General features: G+C 44.4%; 1 protein-coding gene across 1 annotated transcript; it reads right to left on the reverse strand.

The window, feature by feature from the left end:
• Nucleotides 1-1,975: 1,975 nt before the first annotated feature.
• On the reverse strand, nt 1,976-4,029 carry LOC112230317 (GTP-binding protein Rhes-like). The gene has a single exon (XM_042310911.1). The coding sequence runs from the start codon at nt 3,479-3,481 to the stop codon at nt 2,846-2,848; it is 636 nt and encodes a 211-aa protein (XP_042166845.1). The 5' UTR covers nt 3,482-4,029; the 3' UTR covers nt 1,976-2,845.
• Nucleotides 4,030-14,213: the final 10,184 nt, after the last annotated feature.

Below are 14,213 nucleotides of genomic sequence, written 5' to 3' on the forward strand. Positions count from 1 at the left end.
GCCACGTGTGCTAGTGATATCCCCTAATTTCACTTATGCTTGTCTGAGGATACAGTATTAATGGCAACTATGGTATATTGCTGAAAGAACAGTTCATTAAGGACTAGAACGTGGAGTCAAACGGCACCTGCTAACTATGTCTTGCAAGCAGAATATTAAGAGAATTGGTGTGTTGTCTCAACCAGCTTGTTGATCTGTCTTCACAGAACACATCACATTTTATAGCAAATGTTTTATCTTCAGATGCATTGTAGTCGTCAAAAAGAGTCCCAGGACCCTGAACTTGTTCTAAACGCCTCAGGATTCTCTGAAACATCTGCTGAGGAGCTTTGACCAAGTCTAGGGGCAGAGACAACTATAGACACTGAACATCCATCTGAACTGAGGACACGATATGTACTTGTAACTTATTTTGATTCTCTACAAAATAAACCAAGTCATTTCAATACGGTAGGCTATAGTACCGCATTTAGTAATCACTCATCAGACAGAACTATTGCATATGAGAACCAATTTTAGGTATCGCAGTTAAAACGCCTCAGTCGTGTCATTGAATAACACTATTGTGACTCAAAGGCCTACGTACCTGTTTGACTGTGTGTGTGTATATATATATAGACGTCTCTTCTCCAGTCGTCCATTCCATGAATGAATAGGGGGAGAGTACGGAAGAATGTTTTAACTGGACAGAAAGAGGAACTAGAGGACTAACGTTCATCAGGCCACTTCCTCATATTAGACAGGAAACAATGCGTCTGATGGGGGGACAGGGGACCAACCACAGCTATTGGTGGAGAACGTGTGTTGTACTCTACTTTACATGTATGTTGGGAGCTGTGACCGTGTTGTCTGTGTTCATGACATACAGGGAAAATCCGCGAACATATTTCTTTCAGAAGTTTTTAACATTCCTCTTATCTGATGTATTGCGCAAGGCTATCGAAACAAGACAGAAATACAATACTTTGTAAGGGATATGTTTAGTAAAGTAAAAAGGTCCCAAGATGGGCTCACTCAAGTGCAGTATATTGTGCTAAATATCATTTGAGAAAGGTAGCCTATTGTCTCGTGATGATGCTAATTTTGCATACAGTACTGAGGCTTCTGGCGCATGCCTAGACTGCTCACAGCAGGTGTAACTAATTAAGCCAACTTTTGTTTGTGAGAGCAACGGTCAACGTCTCAAAGGAAGACTGATTAAATACAGTAATTTAAAGAAATGCAACGATTTATGCTTATAACGTTGATAAATATTTTATGAAGGGGGGCGCAGTGAAAGACAAGTGTCGTTAGAGGGCGTTGTTGGACTATAACACAGCCTGCACAATTCAGTTCGACGCCTTTTCTGGACCAAGAAGTGGGGCTGTGTGAACTGAATCACAGTAAGCTATGTCTGCAATTTTTATAAGCCTATCTTCTTCTTTACAAATTAAGGTTCAGGCTTAATGTCATTCAATTGTATTCCAGGTAGCCTGATAACTCCAGCATAGTAACGACAGCAAAATCCCTTGAGCCTTGTGTAATTGTAGGCTATACCCTAGGTCAGGGATGGGCAACTGGCAGCTCTTTTGTAGGCCCGCGGATCAATCCCCCCCAAATGTAGCCTAGGGCCTGCTCTGACTGCATGTGTGGGTATGGATGTGGGTGTGCAGACCCGTGAGCCACAGCGGCCCCTCATGATGAGTCCCCACCCCCATCAAGTTGCCCATCCCTGGTCTATGCAGACGTTCACTAGTAAGTGGGCATTGGTAGTATGTTTTTGTAGTTTGCTTGTGGAAATTTGATCCACATCATGGTGCACCTGCACATCTATTGGGGTCATGATGATAGATAGACCGTTGCTATTTGATTGACTTGTGCGATATCTGATGTGTGTGTGATATCCATTTCACTCCTAGAGTTGGTGTCTGCTAGTCGTTCATTCTCTATTGAGAGTGCAAGTATGTGTCTCATATTCATAACGCAGTTATTACAGGAGATCATAGCTTTTTTATTTTTGTGTACTATTTATTTAGCTTTATGGGGTAAACATTCCATCGTAAAATGAACACTGGTGAAGCAGTTTAATGTATAAATCGTGAATTTAAAAAACGTAAGAATGTAAAAACATGTTTAAAATAAAACATATTGCATGTAATAGACATTTGCATGTCAACACTTTTTACACACATTAATCAAGTCATGCTTAATAGCAAATCAATCAACATTTTTTTGAATACAAGCGAGTCTTTTGTAAACAATAATGCTGTGCTACATGTGAATTTCCAACTGAATAGATGGTGTTTTACATCAAACCATTGACTTTGCACAAACCCCAGCACATAAATCTTCCTTTTGAGTCAATAAATACTCTTATTGTATGTTTGCAACAGTCAAATGTCTTATTGCAAGTGAATGTCAAACACACATTGCAAAATTAAGCATCATTTGAATACAAAAGCTATACATTGATCTAAACTGAAACAGCAGAAACCTGTTAACCAAATAAGCAGCAACACATTACATTAAGTAATTACTGAGTAACAACTGAGCAGTTGAACATCTTTGTCACCTTTTCACCCTTATCTCCCCACCTTACAATGTTTACATTAGTTGGACCAAGTCCTCTTTTATAACCATTCGTTGTCACCCATTCTCTTCCCATATCAACCACATTGCTTGGACAAGGGAAGCAGACGTGGAATCAAGAGTGTTTGGGAGTTACGTTTCAGCACACTGGTAGTCCCTCAACTCAACCTTTTCAGCCCATACACAGTCAAGTTTCCCTCTCCCTCTTGTCCAGCAGCACTTTAACAGGTGTACTAGCCCACACCCTTTCCCTCTTTTTCTCCTTCAACCTGCCCCATTAGGAGATGATGCAGGAGTTGGTCTTGTTCATGGGCGGCCGGATGCCCTTGGGGTCTCCTTTGGGGAAGGTCTCCCTGCGGCGCCTCAGAGCAGGGCTCAGCCGGCTGGGCAGGTTGGTCTGCTGCAGCAGCTCCCTGAACACCTCCATCACGTTGTTGTTCTCCTTGGCCGACGTCTCCACGTAGCTGTTGTTCCAGTCCAGCTCCACTGTTGACAGTACGTCGTCAGCTGCCACCTGCCGGTCGCTTCCTGCTCGATCTGACTTGTTGCCCACCACCACGATCGGGGTGTACTTGTCCTCCTTGACCTCCAGGATCTCGTTTCGGAGGCTCTTGACGGCCTCCAGCGACTCTGCATCATCGACCGCGTAGACCAGGGCGAAGGCGTCGCTGTTCTGGATGGAGAGCTTACGCATTGCAGGGAAGGAGTAGCTGCCGCTGGTGTCCAGGATCTCCACGGTGACCTTAGAGCCGCCGATGTCGTACTCCTTGCTGTGCATCTCCTCCACGGTGCGCCGGTGCTTGGGCTCGAAGGTGTCCTGGAGGAAGCGGCGGATCAGGGCCGTCTTGCCCACGCCGGCCGCCCCCAGGAACACCAACCTCACCTGGGTCTTCTCCTTCACCTCTAGAGACATGATACTGCTTTTTGTCTTTTTGTCTGGGTTCTAAAAGTATCTTTAAACTGACTGTTAAGTCACTGACAGTCTCTGTCAGCAGACAGGTAGAATAGTAGGACACAAGACCAGTCAAACTCTTCTGTCTTCTGGTGAAGTTGCTGTTGGTAGAAACAGCTGCGCAATTGCACACTGAGTGTAGATTGTCTGAGATTTCTGTACAGATTCTAGCAGAAGGTCTCTGATTGTGCTCAAAGTTCTCTTGTAATAGGTAGGTGCTTGTCTGCCTCTGTCATTTTCCACGGTCCCTTTTATGTGTGTTTTTGGTCGCAGGGATTCCATGCCCTCTTTCGACAGGAGCCAATCAGCACATGGTTGTCTATTGCGGCGTAAGATACGAGCGGCCAATCACTGGTCTGCATGCAAATGTGAGTACTAGACAGATTTGGGAGGGGAAAACGAGGTGATATCTGAAAGTGTATAAACAAGAGCTACTGGAAAAGTGGAGCGGAGAAAATTTGCTAGGAGCAGCAGTCTGATAATCATTCAAAGCAGACTCACAGATGAAAGAGCTGCCTGATCTCTTGATATTCTATTTTATGTTTATGTGCACAATAAAAAATACATATATTTTTGAAATATAGTAAATCCGCCTTGAGTAGTGATTACAATGTGTCTTTAGTTATACATTTATAGTATGGACTTTAATTCAATAGAATGTGTTTGACAGTGATTACAACAGCAAAAGATGCCATCAAGGAGACTATAGTTTGCTGCTTGCTATGTATTTCCTCATGGTTGAAGTCTCTCAGTCCGCATCTAAATGTGTTGATAATACATTTTGAATCAAATGATGACATCCCACTTTATGACTCGTGCTTGTCATTTTCTTCTACAGAAACAACTCTTTGCCAGTGCAAGGACAGCTTGTCTGGATTGCTATGGTCCTCCTGGTTAAGTAAGCCGTTCACCTCACATGACCATTATGGTAATGTCTATAGGTCACGCAAGTAATGTATGACATAGATGATTAGCGTGACATAAATAAACCCTTTGGCAGTGTTGGCCTGATTATTTAAGAAGCTAATTAGTGAGCTGAATATTATCTCAGATGAACTTAATCACAACACGCTGAATATTATATCAGATGAATTTAATCACAACACGCTGAATATTATATCAGATGAATTTAATCACAACACGCTGAATATTATATCAGATGAACTTAATCACAACACGCTGAATATTATATCAGATTAATTTAATCACAACACGCAGAATATTTTATCAGATGAACTTAATCACAACACCTATTCATGTTTCTTTTATGGACAGTCAGTGTAAATGACATGTACAGGTAGGTATGGAATTAATTCCAGTTGACCTTTCCACACCAGGGGTCTGTGTTGCTGAGGAGTGAAACAACTCGACGGCCATAATGTCCGGCTCTGATGACATTTGCCAACATTTCAAAAGCCCTCATTCCACTACTGCGTTATTACCAGGAGGAAACTGTAACCGATGAGACGGTCCACCGTTGGCAACCTGGTGTGTTGTGTTCCGCGAGTAGTGCAGCCAGGTAGACGTTGGAGTAGGTGGTTATTGTTATTCAGCTGTAACACGCTGACTCAAGGAAATGATGTATTTGTGACACCTCTTTTGAAAATCCTGCAAAATCCAATATAGTCCTCGTAATCTTATTTCACTGATAAAAAGAACGGTGTTGTTTGCTGAACATCTGGTTTTCGACTCCAGTAATGCTTCCCACAAATTGAATATGTCTTGAGGCACATTCGTCCTTATTGCCTGAATCTTTAACACATGCTCTTTCCTCAGCATCCAATTAGATGTAGGCTAAAGCATTTCATAGCCTTTGAGTGATATGTACTGAATCACGTCGCTCCTGTGTGAGAGCCAGATGCTTTACAGAAGGGAGCCCATTTCCTTCTTAAATTTCCCCTGGGATCTGCAGCGTTTGACGGACTGTGACTTTCCCTGTCCCTGCCTCGTCAGGCTAGTGACAGCATGGAACCATTTTGAGCTCTAGGGAGGGACTCGATCTCAGTTATCTTCTCTAGACCACTGGCTGTGTGATAGGCAGCAGAGCAGCCTGGGAAGTATAATCTATACAATCTATGTTCCAAGACTGCCATGCACTCGTATACTACTCTTATGCACTCGTATACTGCACTCGTATGCACTCACAACTCTGGAATTATAATCAATGTTCTACCGTTCTTATTCATTCACGATGTTCTGTCCACTCTGACATGACCTGAGACATTAGTGGGCTCATTTGGGAGCATGTCATGTGTCCAGAACAACCAATTTCCAGTAAATAGGCCTATCTTCCATTGCGTTTATTAGTGTACCTTTTTCTTCCCTTGTGACGTGGGCATAATGGGGGGGTATATTATATTATAGTACAGTCTGTCCAAAAGCTGCCAATGTCCCATCACCAGGCAAGACACTGGTTCTCCCTGTCCTGCTGTTGATCTCAGGAAAATGTTCTATCCCTGTGCTCCTCTCCATCACAGATGAGTCCTCTGATTGAAACGAGACAGGAACAGCGTCAGCACACGGGTATACAAGAACATAAGACAATCAATGCTGAAGCGGGGAACAGAGCGGGGGGACAGACAGATATAGGGGAGGTAATGACAGAGGTGACTGAGTCCAGGTGAGTCCAATAATCACTGATGCGCGTGACGGGGGAAGTGAGGTGTGCGTAAGGATGGTGGCAGGAGTGCGTAATGCTGGGGAGCCTGGCGCCCTCGAGTGCCAGGGGGATAAGCGGGAGCAGGCGTGACAGTACCCCCCTTCAGAGGCGGGAGAGCCAAGAGCCGGCTGAGGCATGAAGGCCTGTCGATACCGCTGAGGCATGGGACCCCGATGATCCAGCGGAGGCATAGCAGCCTGACAAGCCGGTTGGGCGTAAAAACCTGACGATCCGGCTGATGCCTGACGTGCAATGGGCACCTTCCGAGGCAAGAAACCTCTCGAGCCAGCTCGGGCATGACAGCCCAACGAGCTGGCTTACCGGAAAGCCAGTACTCCCCTTCATTTGGTGGCTTCAGCATTCTGTAAGGACCGACCCTGGAATAGAGAAGCAGATACGGGGAGTCAAGCATTTAATCAGGAACAGACATGAACAGCATCAGCACACGGGTATACAAGGACATAAGACAATCAATGCTGAAGTGGGGAACAGAGCGGGGGGACAGACAGATATAGGGGAGGTAATGACAGAGGTGACTGAGTCCAGGTGAGTCCAATAATCGCTGATGCGCGTGATAGGGGAACGCAGGTGTGCGTAATGATGGTGGCAGGAGTGCGTAATGCTGGGGAGCCTGGCGCCCTCGAGCGCCAGTCGGGAAGAGCGGGAGCAGGCGTGACAACAGGTGTCTTTTGTGTTGTCATGGCGGCAGTGATGGAGATGTTTGGGCGAAGGGGGGCGATCATGTGCAATCATGCAGTCCACTTCTTCTCTAATTGCCCGTGTCCTTCTTCTCCTTGACTGTTTAATGTTCCCAATACAAAGCCCCTCCACCACTGTGGGTCTCCTCCCGCGTAGGAGAGCCCAATTAGGCTGCATGCGCACCCAGGTGTGCCAAGCTCTATCGCTCCTTCAGCTCGAACGTTACGCGTACAAGTGCCGGACGGACATCCATTTACTACAGTAATTACACAAGCATTCATTTACAATCATTATCAAGATCACAGCGACGTTCATTTGCAATCAACTAAAACCTTCAATAGACTTTCTAATCATTTTTATCACCAGAGTCATTACTTGGACATTAATTAACAATCATTATAAACTGGGTAGTTTGACTCCTGGATGCTGATTGGCTGAAAGCTGTGGTAAATCACACAATATACCACGGGTATGACGCAAAATTACTTGTTTACTGTTCTAATTTCATTGGTAAACAGTTTATAATAGCACTAAAGCACCTCGGGGGGTTGTGGTGTGTGGCCAAGTGCTGTATCCAGGCTCAAAGCCCTTGTGTACTGTGGACGTGTTCAGTGCCATGATTCCCTGAAAGGAACACAACCACAGGAGGTTGGTGGCACCTTAATTGGGGAGGACGGGCTCATGATAATGGCTAGAGCGGAATAAGTGGAATGGTATCAAATACATCACGGTTTCATCATGTGTTTGATGCCATTCCATTCGCTCCATTCCAGCCATTATTATGAGCCGTCCTCCCCTCAGCAGGCTCCACTGAACACAACATAACCCTGTGAAAAGACGGTGGAGATGACAACAGTGATATTTGGCCAAAAATGTATAGGCCTATATTATATTGTGTATGTGAGGCACTGAATTACCCTGCACCAGTTAAAGATTGAATCCGCATTTAGGGAAACAGCACCATGTACACGGCAGCGCCTTTGTTATTGTTTTTGTTGATGAAATGGAGGAGAGGAGTGGGAAGAGCTTTGTAAAAAGCTGCTGTTCTTTCACACATGTAATGATGTTCGTAGGCGGGGGAAAGTGTTCTTATTTGTCATTGTAATATATCAAACGGATGTGGTGGTTCCACCAAAAAGAGTAAATACTTTTGACTGCGCAATCTTTCCAATGTTTCTGATCAGGAAATAACTTTAATTCCCTCAATGAAAAATCCATGTATGCATGGAGTGGAACATGATCTAGACAGTATCATCTTCCATTGAAAATGTTTCCAGTTTTTCAACTCATTGGTCACGTTTGATGGGTTTGACAAATCTACCTAGATGGGTGGAAAATCCATTCTCTATGGGCTTACTGTAGGTTTAGTGCTTGGACTGATTCCAAATGGTTATTATACTGTATTCACTTGTGCTCACCATGGTTTCCACTCTTCCCTCATCGTAGTATAGTAGTAACTGTTGATATGGAAATGTCATTAAACCAATGTTTTGGTAATTTGTGTCACATGTGCTGTTGTTGACCAAAGTCCTGTCATTTACACCATATGACTTCCCTAAGTACAGTCTCTTAGTTTCCCCCCTTCCTCGTATGTTAGAATTCCAGAAAGCAGCATCATATGCACAATTACCTGAGAAAACAAACACTATCATTTGATCCGGTAATCCAACTCTAGCCAGGCCCATATCTTCTCAACATTATGGCTCATCGGATGTTTGCAAGGATGGGTAGTACAGTAAGTCAGAGGGTAACCCCTACCTATCCTACTGTACCTAATGTTGCCTTCCGCCATAAACACTGTACATCTCTTTTGTCTTATTCCACACGCAATTATTTATGTCATTCTTTCCATTTGCTATCCTCTACTGCTTTTTGCCCTTGACTGACTCAAGACATTTGCCCTTGACTGACTCAAGACAGAGAAACAAGGCCATTTTCTAAATCTTATCCATGTCCTGCGGGGTTGGTTTGGGTTGATCCACTTCTCCTTTCTTTGGGCTTCAACACGAGTGTCACTCATGTTTGATTTGTGATATGGCTTGACTGTCCTTGTCCTCTTCCAAGATGCTCTCTAAAACGGATTAGGTTTTGTCCAGAAGGCTGCCGGACCCAGGTCCCCTCTACTTTCTCGGTTCCATATTTAGGCCTGTCAAAATAGCATTGTGCTACAATAGTTGCTCCTGAGCTTCTATCCTTTCGTATATGCGCTCGGTCCAATGGATGATGTCTTAGTTTAAAACAAAGTCCCCCGCTCCTCTCCTTGCTGTGGATTTATTTGTCCAATGTTTCGGCTGAAGAGCCTTTATCAGCGTGTGGCAAATAGGTCTTATTGGTGTAAAACAATGACAGACTCCTGGTTCTTTCATGGGCCCATGTTGTAAATAGACTTGTTAACCAGAGGTTATGTCAGCACAACATTTTCCCTCTCCTAACACAACCAAGGCAGGTGAGAAGCTGTGCTGAAGTGCTGTTCAATGCACAGGCTTAATTGGCCAATACCCCCTGCGAGGTGACAGAGAAAAATGCATGGAGGTCAGTGCAGGCCAAGGCAGTTGTAATAGAAAGTAGCGAGGGAGACACTGTTGTGCATACTCAACAAGCAACCAGTAGCAGTTACGTGAGTAAAATCACTGGGGAAGCCAACAGTAGCAGACAGTTACATGACCTACAGCATGGTCAAGCAAGTTAATGTTTCCAACATTTTTGGACCGCTAAACAACTATTGATTTAGAACCACGGAGAGGTACCGCAAGTCACAAAGAAAACAGGAGCTGCCTCCACTATTCCGGCACCATTTCAACTTCAACGTTTCAACATCATCAAATCACCTGTGCTTAGTCTAATACATTGAAACTAAAAGATACCAAAAGCAATTTAGTTCATTCAACGTAAGCTAAATATGATGTGGCTGTCAATGATTCTCTGTGTGTGTGCGCGTGTGTGTGTGTGTGTGTGTGTGTGTGTGCGTGCGTGTGTGCACGTTCGTGCAAGTCGAAAAACATGTTGACTCACCCTACTAGAAATGCCAATGCCAACCTCTTCTCTTCCATGTTGACCAACGGTCTATCACTCTGTCATACAGTACATGCTTTTATATTTTGTTGTCCTATGCTACCTGGATAAAATGCTTGCTCGCTAGCCTAACGTTAGCTATTTAACATTAGCCTTCTACATCTGGCTACATATTGAACTCCCATCCTCTCAGGCCAGAGGCACAACAATGTATGAATTAATAGTTGGATCAGAATCGCCATCATAGTCATTGGCCAGTACAGAGAATTAAGTAAAACCACAAGTCCAAATCCCTATCTCCATCCATGGCTAATTTAGGAAAGGGGCAATTTTAGCTAGCTAGCTAGCTAGCTAGCCACCGGGGGACAACAACACAAAGGGATGTAACAATTGAAGTTCTTTCTGTTGATGATGTATGCTCTCATGTAAGGGGTGCGCATTGGCGGCAGAGAAGTCAGACGCAGGAGAGCAAAAACTGTTTCCAACGGCGCAGTTTAATAATAAAACTCACCGGAAACTAGAACAATCAATAAATGGGTACAAAACCCGACGCACACCAGACATAACGTGCACAAGCACTTACAATACCGGACAAGGGCATGGGGGGAACAGAGGGTTAAATACACAACATGTATTTGATGGAATTGAAACCAGGTGTGTGGGAAGACGAGACAAAACAAATGGAAAATGAAAGGTGGATCGGCGATGGCTAGAAGACCGGTGACGTCGACCGCCGAATGTCGCCCGAACAAGGAGAGGGACCGACTTCGGAGGAAGTCGTGACAGTACCCCCCCCCAGACACGCGGCTCCAGCTGCGCGTCAACACCGGCCTCGGGGATGACCCGGAGGGCGAGGCGCAGGGCGATCCGGACTACGACGGTGGAACTCCTGCGGCATTAAAGGGTCCAACACGTCCTCGACCGGAACCCAGCACCTTTCCTCTGGACCGTACACCTCCCACTCCACGAGATACTGAAGGCCCCTCGCCCGACTTCTTCGAATCCAGTATGTAGTGAATGGAGTATGCCGGGGCCCCCTCGATGTCCAGAATGGGCGGAGGAACCTTCCACACCTCAGACTCCTGGAGAGGGCCAGCCACCACCGGCCTGAGGAGAGACACATGGAACGAGGGGTTAATAGGTAATTGGGGGGCTGTAACCTATAACAAACCTTGTTCACTCTCCTCAGGACTTTAAATGGCCCCACAAACCGCGGACCCAGCTACCGGCAGGGCAGGCGGAGGGGCAGGTTTCGGGTCGAGAGCCAGACCCGGTCCCCCGGTGAGGACACCGGGGCCTCACTGCGGTGGCGGTCTGCGTTCTCCTTTTGGCGCAGCATGGCCCACTGAAGGTGAACGGACAGCTTCCCATGTCTCCTCCGCGCGCCTGATCCAGTCATCCACCGCAGGAGCCTCGGTCTGAGTTGGATGACCGTTCAAAACGTATTTTCCCAGTCAGAGAGTTCCCAGTTGTCTTGAACTCACCGAAGTCTGATATTTCCCAGTTCTGAGTATCCAGTTGTTTTGAATGTGGCAGAATTCATGCTGGATTGACAGCATGGCCAATGTTGAATGTTTATCCTTTTAAGCTTGGAAAAGAGACCCCTAAACCCAGACTTGGACCACACAGCCACTACTGAATAGCAGGCTAGTGATTGCTTTGCAATGTTTGCAGTTAGCCACTGATTCCTTCCAAACCACTCGTTGTTGAATTTGTGAATTCCAACTTGTCCAATGTTTATGTCCAATGGCCGATGAGCACCAATACATTTTTTTCTACAGTGGCTTGCGAAATTACTCACTCCCCTTGGCATTTTTCTTATTTTGTTGGGGGTTTGTATCATTTGATTTACACAACATGTCTACCACTTTGAAGATGCTAAATATTTTTAATTGTGATTTTTATTATTTCCCAAGAAATAAGACAAAAAAACAGAACGCCCCCACAAAGTCAATACTTTGTAGAGCCACCTTTTTCAGCAATTACAGCTGCAAGTCTCTTGTGCCAAGCTTATAGAGACATACCCATCTAGCCACTGGAATTTTTGCCCATTCTTCAAGGCAAAACTACTCCAGCTCCTTCAAGTTGGATGGGTTTCGCTGGTGTACAGCAATCTTTGAGTCATACCAAAGATTCTCAATTGGATTGAGGTCTGAGTTTGACTAGGCCATTCCAAGACATTTAAATGTTTCCCCTTAAATCACTCAAGTGTTGCTTTAGCAGTATGCTTAGGGTCATTGTCCTGCTGGAAGGTGAACCTCCGTCCCAGTCTCAAATCTCTGGAAGACTGAAACAGGTTTCCCCCAAGAATTTCCCTGTATTTAGCGCCATCCATCATTCATTCAATTCTGACCAGTTTCCCAGTCCCTGCTGATGAAAAACATCCCCACAGCATGATGCTGCCACCACCATGCTTCACTGTGGGAATGGCGTTCTCGGGGTGATGATAGGTGTTGTGTTTGAGCCAGAAAAACACATTTTTGTACCTTTTTTCATATGTTTGGGGAGTCTCCCACATTTGGCGTACACCAAACATGTTTGCTTTCTTTTTTCTTCAAACAATGTTTTTTTATGGCCACCCTTCCGTAAAGCCCATCTCTGTGAAGTTTACCCAGTGAAAGTGGTCTTATGGACAGATACTCCAATCTCCGCTGTGGAGCTTTGCAGATTCTTCAGGGTTATCTTTGGTCTCTTTGTTGCCTCTCTGATTAATGCCCTCCTTGCCTGATCTGTGAGTTTTGGTAGGCTGAACCTCTCTTGGCAGGTTTGTTGTGGTGCCATATTTTTTAAATGTTTTAATAATGGATTTAATGGTGCTCTGTGGGATGTTCAAAGTTTCAGATATTGTTTTATAACCCAACCCTGATCTGTACTTCTCCACAACTTTGTCCCTGACCTGTTTGGAGAGCTCCTTGGTCTTCATGGTGCCGCTTGCTTGGTGGTGCCCCTTGCTTAGTGGTGTTGCAGACTCTGGGCCTTTCAGAACAGGTGTGTATATATACTGAGATCATGTGACAGATCATGTGACACTTAGACTGCACACAGGTGGACTTTATTTAACTAGTGAAGGTAATTGGTTGTACGAGGTCTTATTTAGGGGCTTCTTAGCAAAGGGGATGAATACATATTTTTTAAACGTTTTTTTTTTTTAAACAAGCTGTTTTTTTTAAATTTCACTTCACCAATTTGGACTATTTTGTGTATGTCCATTAAATGAAATCCAAATGAAAATCAATTTAAATTACAGGTTGTAAGACAACAAAATAGGAAAAACGCAAAGGGGGATGAATACTTTTGCACTGTATAATTTCTCTTCATATGTCAAGGTTTGAAAAAGATTGGCAAGTAGATTTTTGATTTAATTATTTTTACCTTTATTTAACTAGGCAAGGCAGTTAAGAACAAATTCTTATTTTCAATGACGGCCTAGGAACAGTGGGTTAACTGCCTTGTTCAGGGGTAGCTCAGGGACCTTGTCAGCTCGGGAACTCAATCTTGCAACCTTTCTGTTACTAGTGCAACGCTCTCTAGCCTGCTAGCTAAGATTTTGAAGATAGGATGTTGACATGATCAATCAAAGCTATGGTAGATATAACGTGATTTGATGTAATTTTATCTGTGGCCAATGACCTTGAGCCTTTTTGGATGGGCACTCCTAATGTAACTCTATGGTAGCACCCAAGGGGCTTGAATTTTTGAGCTCTCCCCGTATATTTTGCGGTGACGTAGTGTCCCCATGAGTGACAGCACACTGAGCCAATCACGGCACTAGAGAACACTGTCGGAACTAGAAGCACAAGCATTTCCCTACTCTCTCAATAACATCTGTTAACCATGTGTATGTGACCAATAAAATTTGATTTGACATTACCAACTTTAACGCTCCATATTTTCCATTGGCTGCCCCACCACCACCACAGACAGCACTGAGCTAGACTGAAACACCTGCATTTTGGAGGTGCCTTATTCAAGAAAGCAAAAAAGAGACCATGTTTGTATGCAGCACTATTAACTAAATTTTGTTTTTTACATTGTTTGCAAACTGATATGTGACACGTTTTTATGCCAAAATGACATGCAAAAACCTGAACAAAAATATTATATATATATTTGTTCTTTTTTTGTGACCTGATTAGAAAAACTCTGGTCCCATCATCGCCCAAATTAAACCTTTTTACAATAGATGAATCACGTCATATCGTATAAGGTTTGAAGTTTTACCTGGTTAGGCTACCAGATCAGGAAAAACTACGGGCCCCAGATGAGTTTTTCCTCCCGCCACACCTGTGCTGCCACCTCTGGTCTACATACATATTTATTTGG

This window comes from Oncorhynchus tshawytscha, linkage group LG32 (genome assembly GCF_018296145.1).
Source record: "Oncorhynchus tshawytscha isolate Ot180627B linkage group LG32, Otsh_v2.0, whole genome shotgun sequence".
NCBI lineage: Eukaryota > Metazoa > Chordata > Actinopteri > Salmoniformes > Salmonidae > Oncorhynchus > Oncorhynchus tshawytscha.